Source organism: Mesocricetus auratus, unplaced genomic scaffold (assembly GCF_017639785.1).
Source record: "Mesocricetus auratus isolate SY011 unplaced genomic scaffold, BCM_Maur_2.0 Super-Scaffold_6730, whole genome shotgun sequence".
Classification (NCBI taxonomy): domain Eukaryota; kingdom Metazoa; phylum Chordata; class Mammalia; order Rodentia; family Cricetidae; genus Mesocricetus; species Mesocricetus auratus.
Genome location: NW_024429184.1, coordinates 13,620,173 through 13,641,176, shown reverse-complemented (window position 1 = coordinate 13,641,176; position 21,004 = coordinate 13,620,173). Strand labels below are relative to the sequence as shown.

The window sequence follows — 21,004 nt, the reverse complement described above, 5'->3', positions numbered from 1 at the left end:
TTGCTGTGGTGTTTTAAAATGTGACCTGGTTTGCTGACCCTCCCCCAACCCGGGGCCCCACCCCTCAGTGCCTTTTACCCTTCCACCGACCCCATTGTCCTCCATTCTGTTTTCGTGTCACGTAGTCTGCGACTCCTCCCTCTTCTCCACACTTCTCCTTCTCCTCTCATGGCCCTCTTTCCAGCTTCATAATTTACACCTACACTCACCTACGTGTGTACACTAAGCACATATAAACATCAAAATTAGGGCCACATAGGAGAGAGACTGTGTAATACTTGTCTTTCTGAGTCTGGGTCATCTCACGTAATGTAGTAATTTCCATCCTAAAGCCTAGGCTCTGTGTGTCTCTGGAGACTGTCTAGTCTGTGTGTGACTGTGTGTCTCTGGAGAGTGTCTAGTCTGTGTGTGACTGTGTGTCTCTGGAGAGTGTCTAGTCTGTGTGTGACTGTGTGTGTCTCTGGAGAGTGTCCAGTCTGTGTGTGACTCTGTGTGTGACTGTGTGTGTGACTGTGTGTCTCTGGAGACTGTCTAGTCTGTGTGTGACTGTGTGTCTCTGGAGAGTGTCTAGTCTGGACGGGACTCAGTGCTGCTCTTCCCTTCCGGTGCCCAGTCTCCTCACTACTGTCACCTGGTGCTCATACTCTGTGTATTCATCTCGTCAAATTTCCTGACTCCTCTCCACTCACAGCATTGCTGTAGCCCTGCAGGGTGAAGAAACACTTGCTTGCTTAGACCCCAGCAACACGGCATGCCGGAATTCCTTCCCCCTGAGCCTGGCTGGGCCTTCAGCTAGCCAGAGGAAAATGGGTGGCATTGAGGTTTTATTATGTGATGGGTTGGGAGTGGTCGGGGGAAGCTGCTCTCGTGTTAGCAGTGGGGATGATGCAGGGCAAAGGGCAGAGTCATGCTGTGCCATAGGGGCTGTTCCCATCCTGGTTCAGGGACATGCAGATGCCTGATCCTGGGAGGACCAGGCGTGGATCTGGACCCGGCTCATCTTTGGGTCTGGGTCTCAAAGCCATCACACGTGGCTGGGCTCTGGTTTTGGAACAAATTTATATAAAGGTAGCAAACAGCCAACTGGGACGCCACCCTCCCCCATTTCTAAGCAGTGACTCAGTGCAGCTACATTTCCGGGTTGGGGTTCCTGCTATCGGAACATGCTTCAGCCTTCAAGGAAGATCCCTGGAGAACGGTAGTTGACGGCTGCTTCCCTGACCATGGATGGCCTCCAGCTCTCCTCACATCCCTCCACAGCCTCACATAGTCCTGGCCTACTCCCTCTCCTGACTCCTCCCCTGCCCTGTCCCTCGGAGCCTTACTCTGGCCAGAGAACCGCCCTGTCTAACGTCTCACTCACCTCTGACCCCAGGCCATGAACCAGGCTCTACTGGGCAACCGGAGGGCCATCGCCCAGCTGTTGGTCAACCTGACTGAAACCACCCTGCAGCAGGAGCTTGACAACCGCCACCGTTGGCAGGGCCTGGTAGACACCTGGAAGGCTTTCAAGAAGGAGGCCCTGCAGCAGAGTTTCAAGTCAGTGGTGATGCCCTGGTCCCTCGTCCTCCCACTCTCCCTCCTACGGCTCTTGCCTAGCCACCAGGCTGCTTTCCCCTGCTCGCTTCATCACTACTTAAAAACGCTACTGTCCTCTATGCCCCCATATTTAAAGTTAGAAATAGATAAAGGCATCAAAAAAAAGAAACTAAGAATCACCACTGACCCTTCTAGAAGGAGAAGTAAGCTAAGACTCGAGCACTTTTAGACCCACAGGTTCCATGCCATTTTAGATCTTGTTTTTTCATGAACACTATTTCACAACTATTCTCTGAGCTCAGTATGAACTCGGAAAGTATTCTTGTAATTGTCTGTTTATTTCCATTCTTCTGTACTAGTTATAACCTAGGTGGATACCTCCCACCTTCCAGGAGCATGTCCCCTCTGTGGGAGAAAGAGGGAGGGAGGACCCATCTCTGCACCTGTGTGAAGAGGCTCAACCTTGCCCTTCCATGTGACCTCAACGAAGGCCCCAAGTGTGCCAAGCCTTCCTCCCCCACCCTCCAGGCACCCTAACAGCCCTGCAGCAGGGTCCCAGCAACGACTCAATGAGATGCTCTATAAACAGAGCCTGTCTGGGCCCAGGACTTACAAAAGCCAGTAGTGATGGCCACAGCTGCTATTTCCTGGACACTTCCCAGGATGCAGGGGGCGTGGGGCTCAGGGCTTTGTCTGTCATCTATCTGAGTCCTCACTCTTTACCAGTGATGGGTGCTGCTGTCAGCTCCGTGTCACAGTCCAACGCTCAGAGTGGAAGAGGAATTTGTTCTGGGTCACGGGGTCTGAGGCGGGGCCGTTACGGTCTGGGTGGTGTGGGCCAGGGTTATGGGGCTCGGCGTGTTCTTGCCTGAGTCCCCCCCCCCCCACTTCTCCCCTCTGTGATCGGGGTCTGGCTGTCTAGTGAGTTCATGGCTAGCGAGAATATCCAGGAGCCCCCCGCTGTGCAGAAGGAGCTGGAAGAAATGCTCAAGAACCAGCAGGTCCTTCAGAAAGTGAGGCTGGATCACCTCTGCACCATCTGGTACGGTGCTGGAAGGGCCGCTGGGGTCAGCACCTTTGGGGGGTCCAGTAAGGAGACCATGCGGCCTAGGTCTTCTCCTGAAACTTCCATACCAGGTCACTGGAGGGCGGGGCTGGAGGGCGGGGCTGGAGGGCGGGGCTGGCCACCCCAGCCCCCATGGCAAGAAAAGTCATAGCTCATTTGCTGTGGAAAGAAGCTCAGATTGGTCCTTCCAAGGAGCTCACTAGGAAGCAGTGGCCAGGGAAGAGGGAGGAGGGAGGAGGGAGGAGGGAGGAGGGAAGAGGGAGGAGGGAAGAGAGAGAGGAGGCCTGGTAAGAAGTGGCCCGACAGCCTTAGCTTTGGCCCTCATCCTAAGGCACTTTGGAGAGTGGGTAGGCTCCATTCAGGGCCTTCCTGATAGCCACCTTGTGAATAATGAGGTGTGAGGTGCCAAATGGGGCCCCAGGAAGTCCCAGTCGGCTCTTCAGCTTCCTCAGTATCACACTGACAGGATATGAGGTGTGCTGGCCCTTTTGGCCAGTTGTGTGCAGGCAAGGCTCACCTGTCATCTCTTCTTTCTCCAGTGACCTCCTCCCCCCCAACTACAGCAAAACCCAGCTGACTGAGTGGTACGATTCTCTCACTTCCCTGAACAAGCAGCTTGGTGAGCAACATCTGTGGGATCCCCAGAACTTTACAGAACTCTGTCCAAGTAATAGCTTGCTATAGTCAGCCTTCCAGTCACGTATCTGAGGAACGGTGGCCCCTCCATCCTGGGACTTTAGGACGAGTGATCCCTGAAGACCCCTTCCTACTCACTGCCCTACTCACAGGCATGCTAGTCACAAATTCTGACCTCTGACTCCTGACCCAAGCAGGGGGTAGAGACACAGGGTCTCTGCTTAACTCTCAGGATGGCACAGTGGCCATGCCCTGAGCGTCTTACAGTTGGAGGTGTGGGTTCAAGGTCTAAACCTGCTGCATCCTGACGCATGACCATGGGGAGGCCAAGGCTTCCCATGGCCTCAGTGTCCTCCTCTGTAGAGATGTAAACAGGACTAATCGTAGCCCCTACCTTGTGAATTAGTGTCTATTTATAGTTTAGTCCCTAGCTCACAGCCAGAAGGCTGAACCATAAATGGTAGCTGTTTAGAGTGGTCTACATTAAGAGTGTGCAGTCACAGCCCAGCTGCCTGGTTTGGAAATGAGTTCAGGACGTGGTCACGCTCATTTGTCTACTATGCTCTCTGGCCGCTTGCTGGCTGCAGCCCAGACTGTGTGGCACAAAGCTGTAATGCTGGCTCAGTCGTGTCGTGGAAAACGTGTAATGACGTTAGAAAGCATGATGACCTTTCTGTCTTTGAGGCTCACTACAACCCAGTGAGGTCGGCGGCCGTGCCCTGGGTATCCGTGTTACTGCCACACGATACCTGATGAATACGCGAAGATCTGTTTCCACTCATGGTTCTAGAGGATTTCAAAGGCGTGGCTGCAAGCCATGTGGGGGCCTGTGGTGGAGACTCCACATATCACAGGGAACCGGGAGCGGAGAGGGCAGCTGACCAGAGACCAGGCTATACCCTTTAAAGGTCCACCCCTAATGACCTGCTTCTGTCAGAGAGGCTTCACCTCCTGAAGGTTCCAGAGCCTTTCAGAACAGTGCCACCAGCCGGCAAACACGATCAAAACAGGAGCCCGTGGCAGACATTTCAGATGCAAAACTGCCACAGGCGCCGTAGTCTTTGTGTCCCAGAAGACCCCCTGAGCCTGAAGCTTCTGCTAGAGATGAGCTCCTCATACGAGGGCGTCGTCGTGGGGTGCTAGGGACTCTATGAGGGGGACACAGCAGCCCCTGACCCGAACAGAGGGTTCTGCTGAGCACCCTTTGCGGTGGAAGCTCCTTGCTGAGGGAGCCCCTCTCCTAACTTTCCCCTCCTCTTGGGAGAGCATCTGACCTTTGACCCATCTTGTTTTCTGCCCCTGGAGACGACTACCACATGGACTGCATGGCTCTGGTGCGCTTCCTGTATGAGAAGATCTGGCAGGAGTGCCTGACCCATGTGCAGAATTGTAAGGTAGGGTTCCCCCTCTGCAGGGCTGGGAAGAGGATCTGTGGGCTGGACCTGATGCTTCACCCCCAACCTTCCTGCCTGCCCCTTCCTCTTCAGTCTCCGTAGAGGCTATTCTTCCTTTCTGTGAGGCACCAGGTGCTCACCGGCCATTGGGCTTCTGTTTCCTTCTCCCTGGCTGACCCTCAGTCTACAGGACTTAGCTTAACATTGCTCCCTCTGGGAGGCCCTGTGAAATGGAATTGTATATTCATAAGCCACCTCTGGTCTTTACCCTTGGCTGTATTCTTTATAGCACTGGGCCTTGCTTATCACAGATGGGGGCCATATTCTAAGGGCATGCCACAATGCTGCTTAATAGATAGTTCTGACCCTGGCTCCAGCCCCACCAGTCTCTCTGGCCTGCATGCCTCTGGGCAGGGTAAAGTAGTAAGTTTACTTTGGGAAATAGTTTGTCAAATATCCCCTCCCTGCCTCCTTAGTAAAAATGTTTAGATGAAAAATCTACAAAAGCCTAGGAATTTAGAAAAGTTCTGAGCCCTGAGAGCCTGCTCACTACCCTCAGAGAGGGCCTCCTGTTCTCCAGACACCTCTGGCCAGCTCTGCTCTGCACCCTACCCATCCAGGAGCAGAACCAAAGAGACTCCGTGTACCGCTTGTAGCCCCGTGGGGGCCCTGAAGCAGCCCATTAATAACCGGGTTTTCACAGCCAGGCCCTGCCTTGCTCTCCTCCTACCCTGCAGCAGCAGCTGCTGGACTGGAAAGCTTTCTCAGAAGCAGAAGCGGAGAGCCTGGTGAATCCAGCCTTCTTCCTGGTGGTGGGGGAGTTCCAGAGCAAGGTGGAGAAGAAGCTGGAGGTCCTCGACGTATGTACAGGGCTTCTGGGGACGCCCGAGGTGGGGCACGTCTCTGGAGTACTGCAGTGCAAATCTTAGAAGTCTAAGGTGGCCCTGGTGTGTCCCTCATCAGTCCCTTCCTGCCAGGGCCTCCTGTGCTAACCACACCAGATCATCCCCTGGGTCCTGGAAGCCACCCTGACATCAGGGCTGCTCAGGCTTAGGAAAGCCTCTTAGGCCATAAGTGTGCCAGAGCCCCTGCTGGCCCCTGTGTTGAAGGCTCCGGAAGGCAAGGAGCTCCCAGTCCCAAGAGGTTCATTCATAGCCTTGATCTAGAGTCAGCATACCTTTTCTGTAAAGGGCCAGGTAGTGATTGTGTTAGGCTTTGTGGGCCACAGATGTCTGTCACAATTTGTCACATCCACCAACCTAAGCAATGTAGAAACCAAGGGTGTGGATATGTTCCTGTACCTTTATTTCCCCCACTACTTTTGATTTGTTTTAAAATCGTTTAAAAATGAGAGAATCTGTGCTTAGCTCACAAGTCCAAACAAAAACAGATGGAGGGCCAGAATGACCCTACAGTCTAGTCTACCAGTCTCTGTCACAGATGAGTGCATAAGTTTTTTATATGTGTGCTGCAGGCCATCAAACTTAAGTCTTCACATCTGCTAAGAAAGCTCTCTGCCAACGAACTATCTCTAGTCCTAACATGCAGGGCTTTTCAAAAATCTTTAGGTTTATTTTATTTTATGTATGAATGTTTTACCTGCATGCATGTATGTGCACCATGTATGTGCCAGATGAAGGTATCAGAGAACGGAGCTGTGAGTGGTTGTGAGCCACCACGTGGCTGTGGGGAACCTAACCCAGGTCCTCTGAAAGAGCAGCAAGCACTGGTAACCACTGAGCCGTCTCTCTAGCCCCTGACATAAAGTTTTGAAAAGGCAAAGTTGCACGTGAGATTTTAACAACAGATGTGTAATTGTACCCGGATACTAAGAGACAGGGGGTGTCCTAGAGCAAGATGCCCAGGCTGAGATGATTCGGCCCTGCTACCCCATGCAGGGAAGGTCAGGAGCCCATCTTAGTTAGGGTTTCTATGTCTAAAGCATCATGAGCAAATCAACTTGGGGAGCAAAGGGCCTGTTTTGTTTACACTTCCACATTGCAGTTCATCATTGAAAGAAACCAGCAGAAACTCAGGCAGGGTGGCAACCTGGAAACAGGAGCTGAAGCAGGGGCAGTGAGGGAACACTGCTTACCGGCTTGTTCCTCATTGCCTGCTTAGCTTGCCTTCTTACGTGGTGCAGGACCACCTGCCCAGGGGTAGGTAACACCATCAACAGTAAGCTGGGCCGGCCCACATCAATCACCAGTCAAGAAAATGCTCAACAGACTTACGATGGGCCAATCTTGTTTTTTTTTTTTTTTCTTCTGAGACAGGGTTTCTCTGTGTAGCTTTGGAGCCTATCCTTGCACTTGCTCTGTAGACCAGGCTGTCCTCAAACTCTCAGAGATCCGCCTGCCTCTGCCTCCCGAGTGCTGGGATTAAAGGCGTGCGCCACCACCGCCCGGCCAACAATGGGCCAGTCAGTCATCTCAACTGAGAGTCTCCTTTTCCATTTGGTATAGCGTGTGTCAAGGTGACACAAAAGTAACCGACACAGAGCCTAAAGCTGACGTTGAGGGATGGTGCTCAGCTAGTAACTTCTGTCTTTGGAAACACAGGGCCCTGTGGACAGGTCATCCTTGGGGCCTGGGCCAGCCTGCCCTCCAGGCCACTTCTCTGTGTTCTTCCCCGGGCACAGAACTCCTTTGAGACCTTGGCCAGGCAGACGGAATTTCAGAGCGCAGACCTCTTCAGATACTTCCAGGAGGCTGTGAGGCTGTGGGAGGGGCACCAGAGTATTCTGCTGTCCCAGGAGCTGGAGCTGGAGAAGAGGATTGACCAGCACCGGCAGAAGCACAACCAGGAGAACCAGGTGTCCAAAGCCTAGGGCCGCGTGGGAGATGGGGGCTGGACACTGACAGCGGGGCCGCGTGGGAGATGGGGGCTGGACACTGACAGCGGGGCCGCGTGGGAGATGGGGGCTGGACACTGACAGCGGGGCCGCGTGGGAGATGGGGGCTGGACACTGACAGCGGGGCCGCGTGGGAGATGGGGGCTGGACACTGACAGCGGGAGCCATGGGGGAGATGGGGGCTGGACACTGACAGCGGGGCCGCGTGGGAGATGGGGGCTGGACACTGACAGCGGGAGCCATGGGGGAGATGGGGGCTGGACACTGACAGCGGGGTCACGTGGGGGAGATGGGGGCTGGACACTGACAGCGGGGCCGCGTGGGAGATGGGGGCTGGACACTGACAGCGGGAGCCATGGGGGAGATGGGGGCTGGACACTGACAGCGGGAGCCATGGGGGAGATGGGGGCTGGACACTGACAGCGGGAGCCATGGGGGAGATGGGGGCTGGACACTGACAGCGGGAGCCATGGGGGAGATGGGGGCTGGACACTGACAGCGGGAGCCATGGGGGAGATGGGGGCTGGGCACTGACAGCGGGAGCCATGGGGGAGATGGGGGCTGGACACTGACAGCGGGGTCACGTGGGAGATGGGGGCTGGACGCAGACAGTGGGGTCACGTGGGAGAGATGGGGGCTGGACACTGACAGCGGGGTCACGTGGGAGATGGGGGCTGGACACAGACTGCAGCTGCCAGCTTTCAGCTAATAAACAAACAAATAAATAAATAAATAAATAGCCAATTTAACAAAAGCACCATAAACAAAAATGACCTGAAAGTAGACCCTAAACTCAAATGGAAAGTCTTAGATTATAAAATGTGTGTGGATGGAGGCTTGCCTTGATCTTGGGGGAAGATGGGAACTCTGCACCAGGCCAGAGCTTTGTGATGGGTCTTGTGAATCAAGCTTGTCTCTAAGAGTGTGCTCAAGAAAGAGATACAGAAAGACAGACTGACTGACTAGCTGGCTGAGACTGAATGGGGAGTAGTCAGTGACGGGATCTGGAGCTGGTGGGGTGCTTTAGCAGGTAGAGGTGCTTGCATGAAAGCCTAATGATCTGAGTTCAATCCCAGTGTCAGGAGAGGCTTCCAAGAATTGTCCTCTGATCTTCACATGCATGTGCCTGAAAATACACACACACACACACACACACACACACACACACACACACACACACACACATGCACGCATACATACATATACATACATATACATACACACATTGACATACACACATACACACATATACATACGCATACATTCATACATATACATACTTACATATGCATACACACACATGCACAGGGGCACACACACAAGTGCGCATGCACACACACAAACTGAGAGAAAAACAATAGAATTAAGTAAATAAATAAGAAAATAAAGAAGATGATCAAAGTGTAATTTCATGAGCCACATTGAAAGAAGATGACAAAGTAACAAATCTCATAAAGATGGCATGTGACAGACAGGTGCACTGTCCCCTCAGTGAACTCCAGAGTTATTAATATGCAGTTGTTGGAGTAGGGGGGAAGCAGACCTTTGTGGGAAGTCAAAACTAATTGAAGACTATGGCGGCCCTTTTATGAGAGGTTTCTCAGGAGAAACTGGCTAGATCCCCCGGCCCAGCAGGACAATAAGGTTGCTTCATGGTGAGGAGGTGGCAGCATTGGTGGTGGTTTCAAAGCTCCCGAGCTTGAGTCAGTCTGAACTCTCTCAGTCTGCAAAGGAGCAGCTGACAGCGATGCCTGTCACATCCTAAGCTCACAAAGTGTCTAATTCTTGAGATCATGTGCCCTTTGAAGTCCCACTTGTGGAACTAACTCTCCTATGTGGCCTGATAAAGTGAGGTATGGGTAGCTTTTCAGGGAACTGGCTCCAAGTTGTCACTTACAGATGCTGTAGAAATGTGTAGTACAGGCTTGACCATAGGGCCAAGGCACAGGAGATATGTCCTTGAAGTGGCTCCTCTGAGCTGGGACCTTGGGGAGGTAGATAGGGACAAAAGAGCATTCCAGAACAGAGCAGACCCTGCAAGCATGTGCTGGGGAGAGTGAGGGTGGTCACAGACTTGGTGCCTCTCACAGGCTTTTTGCCTAAACCTCAGCTGTGGAGAAAGTAGGACCTGCATGTCACTAACGCCCTGGACACTCACCTGTGCTTCCCTTGTTCTGGGAATGGCTGACAGATGCAAGAGATTATCCTCGATAAGCTTCTGGACCAACTGAGGCAGCAGAGCCAAGAAGAGAGCCTGAGGATGCATCTGGAAAAGGCCAAGAATTTCCTGAAGAACTTGAAGTCCAGGTAAGCTGACCAGACCCCAGGAGACAGGAGGAGATGGCCCGGATTCACAGTTAAGGGGACACCAGTTAGCGCAGGAGGCCGGAACTATGATTGACAAACTCACATAAAAGCCGTGTCTCAATACTGGAGAACATTAATAATCCTTTGCCTCTCTCCTGGGAACCTGCAGAATTTCCTGGGGAGAATCGTGGCAAATTTGTAGTGAGAAGTGTCAAGGCCAAGAACTTGGCCTCCTCCTTTAAAATGTAAATATGTATACTCTTTGGGTTTTTTGGGGGGAGGGGAGTTAAGACAGGGCTTCTCTGTAGTGTTGGAGGCTGTCCTGGAACTGGATCAGTAGACCAGGCTGGCCTCAAACTCACAGAGATCCGCCTGCCTCTGCCTCCTAAGTGTTAAAGGTGTGTGCCACTATTGCCCAGCTTATGTATACTCTTTGTTAAAGGGACAGAAAAGTCAACTTCTGCAAACAGAGCTGTCCCCCTCATTCTTAGCCAGCTGTTGTTTTTTGTATGAGAATGCACGTTTATGTACACAGATACATATAAATGCAGTGTTTTAAAATAAAGCATGAGATATATAATGCAAATTATTCTGTAATTTCAGACATATTTCAGTTTTTAAGTATTTACTTAAAATACTTAATTTACTACTATAATCACTTAGAAGATACTTAATCACATGTTAGCTTTTCCCCATTGGCTCTGGGTTCTCCATAGAATCCCTAGCAGCTCTCTGTGAACTGCATTATATTTTCGCGTCTCTGTACACCTGGTCCTGTAGGGACCATTCCCAGAAATAGACTCGCCTTCCCTCTGTTGGCTGCACACAGATCTGGAGGTTTACCTTTGGTAACTAAGTAAGCTCTTGAGCCTGGCTCACTTTGTCCGAGAAACAGATAACATTTCTGAGTCTGGTGATGTTTGTGGGTGTGATGGAATAACACAGATTGAGTTCAAGGACACAGTTAGTTAGCAACATGGACAGGAAAAGTGAGTCCACATTACAAACGAGACACCTCCCAGATTCTCTACAAAGAGCATGTGCTCCTTGTGTGATCAGGAGAACAGTACTACCGCTCTGAAACTGTGTCTGTGACGAGAACGGCCCCCAGCAGCTCTGTGCAGATGCTGGATGGAGCCCTGGGGCCTGGCTCCAGCGAGGGTCTCCCACAGAGGTCCCTTCACACGGGCCTTTCCTCCTCCCCCTCCCAGGTATGAGTGTTTTCACGTCCTCCTGACCAAAGAAGTGATGGAGTACCCAGGGTTCGTGCTGAAAGAGCTCAACTGCTACAGCTTCACCCTCAGCCGGCACTTCTTCATCCGGGAAATCTTTGAGCAGGTATCAAGGGCCGGCGGCACACCCCTGTCCACTCGGTAAATGGGGAAGGGGAGAGGATGGCTTCCTGTCTGGTCTGCCCACAGTGGGCGAAATCATTCCCCAGGCAGGGCATTTTAATCCATTTGGAAGCCATCATCGATTTTGCAAAGTAGGGATGCATGTTAGGATGTCAGGGATGAAGGCTGAACACAGGCTTTCTCTTAGTTTAAAAGGACCTAGGGGCTAGGTAGACGGCTCAGCAGAGAACACGCTTGCTGGGCAGGTGTGAAGACCTGAGTTCAAATCCCGAGAACCCACATAAAGCCAGGCACAGTAGCCCACATCTGTAGTTCCGGTGCTTCTGTGGGGAGATGGCAGTCAGGGACAGAAGGGTCCCCAGAAGTGCAGAAGCCAGCTAGCCTGATATACACTGCAGAGAACAACAAGGAGGCCCTGTCTCCAGGTGGAAGGTAAGGACGCCCACAGTTGTCCTCTGACATACACACTTGCAACCCCCCCCACACACAGTGCACACCCCCACACACATACAGTGACATGACCTGCCTTTCCCACTTGTATACACATATGACTGATAAGCTCCAACCTGAAAATGGAAAGTCTAATTTCTATAATGCTTTGTGTTCCATTCATAATGTCTATCACCGACATACGATTCTGCTAAAATTAAGCGGAGACCCATTCACTTGTCCCTCAGGTATCCCTCACCAGCTCCATCCCATTAGAACCAGCTCAGCCAGGACCGTGGTATTAGCTCATTCTGTCCACCCTCCCTGGACTCCAGTGCAGCCTGCGGGTCACCCTGCTGCCTACCGTTTCACGTGTGAGACTGTGTCAGAGTGAGCCCTGATTCCGAGACCTAGTGCTTACCATGAGGCTGTGCTAGCCTGCTGGGAATTAAGAAAAAAAAATGTTTGCCCGGCCCGAGAACACACAGGTTGCCCCAGTAAATGAAGCTGGTGGTGGCCCGCACCAGAGCCTTTTTACCTAAAGAGACATGACGCTTTTTAGAAGCAGCACTCTGGAGAAAGGCTTTTCTGGCCCTATGGTGATTGGTGCTTTTTTTCCTTGTAGAATTTGGCTGGAGAAGTGGCTTTCAAATTCAGGCAACCAGGTAACACAACCTGAGCCCCCGGGCTCCCTGCCATCACTCCAGGACAAGTGTGGGTGGCTGTCTGCTTATCCTTCAATGTCGGTCACCAACAGAAACCTACGAAAGGGTCTTCATGCAGAGACTAAGGAAGCTGAAGAAGAAACAAACGGCCAGAGTGGCAATCCGCAAAGCCGAAGAGAGCCTATCTCAGGAGACGGGTTCCGAGAAGCCAGCTGAGGAGACGGAGGAGGAAGCGGTTGAAGAGACAGAACCCATCGTGGCCCGAGAGGCGCAGAGGCGCCGGGACAAGTTCCCACAGAGGGACAAGATGGACGAGCTCAAAGAAGAGTCTATCCAAGAAGCTGAAGAAATGAGCAGCATGAAAGAGGCTTTCTCAGAGGCATCCCAGGAACCAGAGTATGTGAAGTCTCAAGAAGAGAAGGAAGGGGCAGGTGAGGAGGAGGAGGAGGATGAGGAAGAGGAGGAGCAGGAGGATGAGGAAGAGGAGGAAATGAAAGAGGAGGAGAAGGAGGAGGAGGAAATGAAAGAGGAGAAGGAAGAGGAGGAAGAGAGGGAGGAAGAGGAAGAGGAGGAGGAAGTGAACGAGGAAGAGGAGGAGGAGGAGGATGACGACATGCTTGAAGACATGATGGAGTACTATCAAGAGAGCGTTCTTACGGGCCCGGTAAGCCAACCCCTGGTTCGTTGTTGGGTATGAAGACAGTTTATCCTATGCAGATTATTCAGATAAGTCTCCACAGAGGTCCAGACAGAGCTCCAAGAGTATTCATTCCATTCTATTTTTTGTCAATGAAGACCCAGTTCTTCCTTCACAGCAACCGTTTTTAAAATTTGTCTTCTTTTTCTCATGGCCCATACCCTTTCGCATGGCTTTCTTCGTCCCTCCCTGGGGTCTCTCGCCTCCCGTTTATTGCACAGACTGCCTCAGTCTCTCCTACTTCAGTCCTTCTCTCTTCCCGTTCATCGGAGAGATAACAAAACACTCAGGCAAAACTCCCCTTGATGGGTAACTTTAACTGTCAACGCGATTCAACCTAGAATGGCCTGGAAAGGGCCTCAGTGAGAGATTGTCCACCTCAGGTTAGCCTGCGGCCATGTCTGTCTTGACTGCTGTGGGCAGCCCCGGCCCGCAGTGGGCAGCCCCGTTCCTCTGGCGGCATATTCTAAACTGCCTAAGAGTGGGGAAGCAGAGCTGAGCGCAGGTAAGCAGATGAGCACACACGCATCCATCCCTCTGTTCTTGGTTGTGGATGTGATGCGACTAACTGCATCAGTCTCCTGCTGCCTTGACTTCCTGCTCTCATAGACTGCGACCTACACTAAACCCTTTCTCCCTTTCTCCCCTGAGCTGCCTTTTGTCAGGATGTTTCGTCATAGCAGCAGGAAATGCAAAGAGGACACTCCATTTGAGGGTTGGCAAGCAGCTCACTTTAATAAGCCTCGTCTTGGAAACACATCCCAGTGCACGCGACCATATTCTGTGGTGTGCAGAGTTCTATGGTAGCAGAATGGCAGGAAACATATTCCCTGTATTGCCGTGGAAGAACCGGCACATAGGACTTTTTAAAGAATGATAATTCCAGACTCAAATGTTCACACACACGTGTTGAGGAAAGATGGGAGGTCACAGGTAAAAATGATAAGTGGTGAGGTGTGCCGTCACTACTTAGTCTCAGTCAACAATAAACCACGTTTGACGCTGTTTCAAAGGAAACGGGGAACTGAGATTTGTATGTGAGACTTCTCCATGTTATAACCACTGAGGATGAGGCTCAGGGACCCAGTCTTTGCCTGAAAAGGCCCGGGAGTCAGCTGGCTCTGCAAATAAAAATAAGTGAAAGCACTCCGTGTGGGGGAGGGGTGGGGGAGGGGGAGGGCTCCTGTCGGCTGTTCGGGCCACAGATTCTCAGTCTGTGCTGTCACACCCATCAGGGACATCGAGTTTCACGTCTCCTTCTCTGCATAGGCTGAAGGCAAGGAAGAGAGCCTGGAGGAGATGTCCTATGAAGAAATGGAGTTTTTCACAACTGCAAGTGGAAACACTTACTTTGCCTTCCTGTCCGTGGAAGATGAACAAAAGATCCACACGAGGCCCTATTCCTACCAAGCTGTGCTCTTCCACGACACGTTCAGCACCAAGTACATAGAACCCGTGACCATTCCTAACAAACTCATCGTCAAAGTTAAGAAACGGTGAGTGGAAACGGCTGTGTTCACACTCTCTTACTCTGAACTTTCTACGCGAGCTGATAGAACTAAAGACTCCTTTTAGTTAGAAAGATTAAAAGCTTAGGTAACTGAGGGAGGGTAGGGCTGAGAAACACCATAGAAAATATCAAATACCCAGGATGCTCCACAGACATGGATACCCTTGGTGAATGTGACCTCTGTGTCCTTCCCAAGGTGCTCGCTTGGTCTGGCTCTGTCATGGAAGTACTTCCCCCAGACATCTACTTCTGGTGTCTAATTCCCAGTACATCCGTGACTTTCTTTTATTTTTGGAAGGATTTATTTATGTGTATGAGTATTTGCCTGCGTGTATGTATCATGTATGTATAGTGCCTGTGGAGGTCAGAAGAGGGCACCAGAGCCCCAAGAACTGGAGTCATCTGTCTTCTGGGTGCTGGGAGCCAATCCAAGTGTACTACAACAGCAGCGAGTGCTCTTAACCACTGAGCCGTCTCTTCCTTATGTTTCTTTTATTTAAAAATTCTAAGTTGGGTGGTGGTGGTGGCACACTCCTTTAATTCCAGCACTTGGGAGGGAGAAGCAGGTGGATCTCTGTGAGTTTGAGGCCAGCCTGGTCTACAAAGCTACAAAGAGAAACCATGTGTCAAGAAACAACAACAAAAAACAAAAAAAACAAAAAAAAAAGGAAAAAGGAAAAAGAAAAACAACAACAAAAAAACCCCTTAGATCTAAAAACCAAAGGCATGCTACATAGCATGTGGCATTTTGTACTGACCAACACAGAAAATAGAAAAGAACTATGAAAAATGAAGGATGTGCGGTCCTTTAAAAAAAAAGACTGTGTATCCTAGTGTTCCACGGCACTATCCCTGAGGAGATGTGAAGAAATGTAGACACACAATGCCTCTTAACCTTTGAGCTCTTCTGTACTTGGCGTAGGCATGGGGTGGTTGGTCACAGCCTTCTCTGTGAGAGTAAAGGAGTCTGAGTGGGTGGATGGGTGTCCATCCATCCGGCGAGAGAGCATGTGCGGGAGGAGCAGAGTGGGGTGGGAGGGCACAGAGCACTTTGGGTCTCAGTGCGGCAGACATCTCTCTGGTCGGTCTTCTGTTGCTGCCAGAGATGACGGGTCCGTACTCATCTCTCCCCAGGCTTCGGGCTGGCTTCTTTGAACATCTTGAGAAGTGGTTCGACCAATGTGCTCTCAATGCTCGCATCATTGTGGCTTCCAAGGTTGACGAACTGGATTCAGAGCTGGAGCTACGTCTACACCTGCACAGGCCAAGACTCCGGCACGTGGAGAAGGACATCCACAACGTCCGAGCAGGTTAGAGTCATCCCGGGAAGGTCACCTTGTCCCCGGACGTCCCCTACAGGATCTGCTGTTCATGGATTCATCCTCTTTTTTTTAAACTGCCCCAGTTTCCCCTGTGTAATGTTAGGTAGTCATCACATTTGGAAGGTGTGCCCGGAATCAGCGTATGAGATTTTAAAATCTTCCTCCTTTCCTTCTTGCCTCCCTTCCCTGGCCCTCTCCTTCCGTCTCTCTCTCTCCTTTCCTTTCTTCCTTCTTGAAGCAAGATCTCCAATTGGTAGCATAGGCTGGTCTGGAACTCACCATGTATCCCAAGCTAGCCTCAGACTTGTGGGAACCTCCTTCTCTCACGCTTTCTTCTCTTGGAGCTCTTGGGTTCCAGGTCTTCTCACACACCTGTCAGAGACACACCTGAATGGTGGATGCTCCAGCAGCAAGCCTACAGCCTAAAAACCAGAACTCTCTGGCTCACTTTCTCTGGCTGTGTAACTCTAAACAGGTTATCTGACCGCTCTTCTCCTCCCCTCCCCTCCCCTCCCCTGCCCTCCACTCCTCTATAGGAGAAGGTGTTGAAGTAATGTAGGGAGGAATGGTGAGCAGCTGGTCTGAGGTATGGTGCCCCTGAGTGGAAGCCATTATTTTCATCTGATCATTGGTCTTGGAAAGACAAACCTTTTCTTTCTTAGGTAGGAAGCTCCGTTAACAGGGAGGGGCACACAATTATAGTCAGATTCGTATTGGTCCATATTGATAGTTCACTTGAATCCTTAGCCTTTAAGACTCTCCTGGCCCGTCACATGCCCCATCCAAACTCCCAGGGTCTGGAGCAGTGACAATGGTCGTGCGCTCTGGGAAACGTGTGAGCTAAATGCACTAAAGGATGTAAAGAAAGAATTGCACCGAACGCTGATTCCTTTTGCTGCTTCGGCTCCACAGACCAATGCTCGGCTTGGAAACTCAGACCACAGCAGTGAAGTCCCAGCTCCACACTGGTTTTAAATGTTAAAAAAATTAATCATCTGCCAGATGCGTGCCTTTAACCCACCCCAGCAGAGGCAGGTGGAGCTCTATGAGTTTGAGGCCAGCCTGGTCTACAGAGTGAGTTCCAGGACAGCCAGCAGCCAGGACTACACAGAGAAACCCTGTCTCTAAAAACAAACAAAAAATGTCATACAGAATAATGGGTTTCATGATGGTATTTTTCTCATTCGTGTATATTTGTATGTCATAGTACTTTGTCCCTATCCATCCCCAATTACTGTCTTTTGTCCCCATTTCCATTCCTGTTGGTACACTTCCTTCTTCAAAATGGTCCCCCTTCTTGTTTCATGTCATTCACGTGATGGATGGATGGATGGATGGATAGATAGATTATATAGAGATGTAGACATATATTCATTCATACAATATCTAGATTCCACATATGAGAGAAAACATGCACTATTTAACTTCCAGAGACCGGCTTGTTTCTCTTAACATAATCTCCAGTTCTGCGCACTTACTTGAAAATCACGTAATTTCATTCTCCTTTCGGGCTGAGTAGAATTCCATTAGGAGTCTACCCTACAGTACAGCTAGCCACTTGCTGTTGATGTCCAGCTGGCCATCTTAGCTACTGTGAATAGTGAGGAAACAAGCATGGGAGTACGGGCGTCTCTGGTTTGCTGACGCCATTTGTTTTTGTTAGAACTGTACCCACGGTCCTTCCGTCAGGCACTCCAGGCAGCCGCACACTCAGGTGGGAGATGTGGGGCTCTCTGATTGCCACAGAGGAAACCTGATCCCTTTTCATTCTACCTCACCTTGGAGCCAGATGGAGTTTGGGCTATTGGGCATAATATTCATCGGTGTAAAAGAAGAGACCAAGACTTCCCAGCTTTGTGCTTGTTGAGGTGCCCCCACCAAGATCTCAGTGCTCCCAAATACCCCCTGCCGTCCTCTTCTCCCTGGGATTCTCTGCATCCCTGGTTTTGCCCTCTCAGCAGCCGGAGGGCCCCACCAGCCAGGGAGGGCAGGCTCCCAGCCGCTCCCCAGCATGAGACCCTGAAGTGAGTACTCAGTGATCTCCAGATGCAGTCCCAGCCTGGAGAGGGCAGTTAGGGCATGGTAAGGGTCCTGGCCTGACAAGAGAGGTCCCTGCCTTGGTGGCTTAAGAGAGACAACAGGTGGCCCCATTCCAAGGAAGGAATGGCTCAGTGGCAGCTCTCCTGCCCTCTTGCAGCCGAGCTCCTGCTCCACCAGGAGAGGCTGGATAACCACTGCGCAGGTGTGATTGAGACGCTGAAGAAAGAGAGGCTGATGTTCTGCCAGTTCCAAGAAGAGCAAGCTGTGCGGAGCAAAAACTTCCGCCGCAAGATCTACGACATGGAGCACATCTTCTTGAATGCCACCAAGAGCCAAAAGTAAGGGGTTGGAGCGTCTCCTGCCCAGGCCTGGCTCTAGAAGCCCAGCTCCTTCTAGCAAAGGGGCAGAGGGATTTCGGGCTTTTGAACATACCTTTTCAGCGGAGCCAAAGACCCAGACTCCATGGACAGCGTTGTGTGTGAGGCAGCCGGTGCATAGCCTGGGAGGGAAAAGGTAGCCCATGTGCAAGGGGCTGTGCTCAGAGATGTCCGTGTTGAGGAAGACTGCTTCCCCTGGGGACATCTGGAAGGGCTTCCTGTGGGAGAGCATTGCCGATGAACCCAAGGGTGCCTGCCAAAACTTAAGGCAGGGGCATCTGCAGGGCAGATAGAGCGAAGGGCTCCAGCCAGGCCACCTAGAAATGTAAGACAGAAGCCTCATTCGGGTGACAGGAAGGACCGTGGCAGGTTTCTCTGCAGCAGTCAGTCACAGGGACAGCCCATTCCGGTGGCCTTTTTTGCAGAGAAGGAGGAGGAGGGCACAGGGTAAGGGTGCCACATGTCCGGGGAGTCAGAAGGGTCTGCTGGTGGGAGGATGAGGACTCAGTGAGTCTGGGGCTCCTTTGCTAACCAGCTGGCAATGCCATTTTACTTCTTGTTTTGAGAAGGGGTCTCACTAACTTGTCCAGGTAAGCCTTGAGCTCACTGTCATACAGGCTGGCCTTGAACTTGTGATCCTTTCGCCTGGGATTACAGGCTTGCACTACCACCACTGTCCTTAAGCCTCCTTTCTAGTGTTTCTTTCCCAGTCAGAAGAGTTGGGCAGTGGATCTGGTAATGCCTAGGATTCCCACCAGGCTCAGGTCACACCCAGCCCTTTCCTGCCTCCCAGGATGCTCCCTCACCACCACCTACCTCTCCCCGTCTCCCCACAGGCTGGTTAGTCTCACCAATACACTACACCGGGAGCTGCTTAGCTACGTGGATGTCATCCAGGTGTCCCTGAGAAGCTTCCGGCAGTACCTGGAGGAGAGTCTGGGCAAACTCCGCTATACCAACATCGACTTTGTCAAGCACTGCAGGTGGGGGGGGGGGGAGGATACTCTACAAGCCACCACAGTTTGCTCTCGGGAGGTGGCCATGTTTCTCTCTTAGCTTATTTTTAACCACTTTTATATGTGCTGTTCAGTGGCATTAAGCACAAAGAGCTGTTATTACCGGCACCGGCACTAGAATTTTCCATCATCACAGACCAAAACTCTTTAGCATAAACATTCACTCCTCATCCCCCTTTCCATGTCCCTGCTGTCACCATTTTACTTCACCTCTCTACGAAACTGACTGTTCCATGCCTAGCCCTAACCAGATCATCTATAATCTCCTCCTCCAAATCTCAGGAAACATCACAGAGATGGGGCAGAAGGAATAGAAGCTTTGGAGGGTAGGGAGGTGTGTTACCAAAAGTCGTGTTCTGGACACGACATGACTACTGCACCCGTAAGCTCGCTGAGCTTTGGCTACCTCCCCCCCCCCTCTGAAAAGACCTGGACCCATTGGACATTTCCTTCTGGGAGGGGGCTAGACTCGTGAGGCTCCTCCCATGGGGACCACGGACAGCCAATGGTTACTAAGGAAAGGGCGTCACCTTTTTCAGTGGGGTAGCCACTGATGAGTTACCCATACTTCTGTAAACAAGCCTCCTGCCCCCACCATGTTCATACACGCAACCCTAATTAAAGTCAGTGGGTCACACATACAAGAGCTGTGAAAGCAGAAGCAAGGCTTGCTGAGAAAATGGAGGGCGAGGGGGACTGGAGGGCCATGGGGGTTAGTATGAAATTTATTATATACAGGTATGGCATTGTCAACAAATAAGTAAACAGAAGTTAGCTGCCCCCTATAGAGGGCGGTGCATCTGTCCTTCTCTTCCTGGTGCGGTTCATTTGCATGTATCCTCTGTGAGGTTGTTTCATCTGTGGTTATATCCTGTCCCAGCGCTTTCTTCCCTTGTGAGGCTGAGTGATATTCCATTGTGTTGTGTTGACTGCCACACCCGCCTGTTGATGAGTGTGTGGTTATTTACACCATCGGGTGACTGTGAATAGTGACACAAGGGACATTATAGGTATCCGTTTGGGCTCTGCTTTCAAGTCTGTGGGACCCAGCCCCAGAAAGAGAACGGCTGGGTCACACAGTGGTCCCACCTTTATCTTTCAAGGAGTCATTTTCATACCTGTTTTCTATAGTAACTTTCGTTTTACATTTCCCTTAGCAAGGCACAGGAGTTCTGGTTTCTTCCAACACTTATGAATTTCTTTTTAAATTGCAGTGGATGTGAGGCAGTGTCAGAGAACGGTTTTAGTTTGCAACCCCCTAGTAACTAGTGATGGTGTCTTTTTCTGCCTGCTCATTGGCCCTTCTTTCTCTTTGCTCATTCTTGCCTGAATATAATACCAAATTTAGCTTTTTGCATTTGTAATAAGCCATACTTGATCCATTTTTAATGCATGTGAGCATTTTGCCTGCATGTATATATGTGCATCACACATGTGCATGCCTTATTGTAGCAAGCTTTGCTGTTGGCCACCGGCTCCCAAATAATGACACAGAGACTTAGTAATTACAAAAAGCTCAGCCTTAGCTTAAGGCTTGCCGCACTAACTCTTATAACCTAACGCATTTCTGTTGATCCAGGTTTTGCCTTCTTGCTTTCTACCTTTCTTGTGTCCAACTCCTTCCAAGTGTTGTTGCTGTGTTGCTCACGCACACGTGGGTTCACCTGCTGCTTCCTCTCCCTGCCCAGAGGTCTTGCCTGTTCCTCCTGCCTAGCTCTCGGCCACTCGGCTGTTTATTAAACCAATCAGTAATACATGTTCACACAGTGTGCAAATGTCCCACAGCACCTGATGCCC

General features: G+C 51.1%; 1 protein-coding gene across 3 annotated transcripts in view; it reads left to right on the top strand.

Annotated features, from left to right (window-relative positions):
- Ccdc180 (coiled-coil domain containing 180) overlaps positions 1-21,004 on the top strand; it is a 61,433-nt gene that overhangs the window by 13,598 nt on the left and 26,831 nt on the right. For all 3 annotated transcript variants that reach the window (XM_040738903.1, XM_040738897.1, XM_040738895.1), the window contains exons 9-22: positions 1,376-1,539; positions 2,462-2,581; positions 3,145-3,224; positions 4,547-4,635; positions 5,373-5,495; positions 7,277-7,450; positions 9,681-9,796; positions 11,008-11,134; positions 12,206-12,245; positions 12,338-12,909; positions 14,212-14,438; positions 15,587-15,762; positions 17,972-18,152; positions 19,028-19,174. In XM_040738903.1, the coding sequence (XP_040594837.1) occupies positions 1,376-1,539; positions 2,462-2,581; positions 3,145-3,224; positions 4,547-4,635; positions 5,373-5,495; positions 7,277-7,450; positions 9,681-9,796; positions 11,008-11,134; positions 12,206-12,245; positions 12,338-12,909; positions 14,212-14,438; positions 15,587-15,762; positions 17,972-18,152; positions 19,028-19,174 (2,336 nt within the window). The remainder of the gene's footprint in view (positions 1-1,375; positions 1,540-2,461; positions 2,582-3,144; positions 3,225-4,546; positions 4,636-5,372; positions 5,496-7,276; positions 7,451-9,680; positions 9,797-11,007; positions 11,135-12,205; positions 12,246-12,337; positions 12,910-14,211; positions 14,439-15,586; positions 15,763-17,971; positions 18,153-19,027; positions 19,175-21,004) is intronic.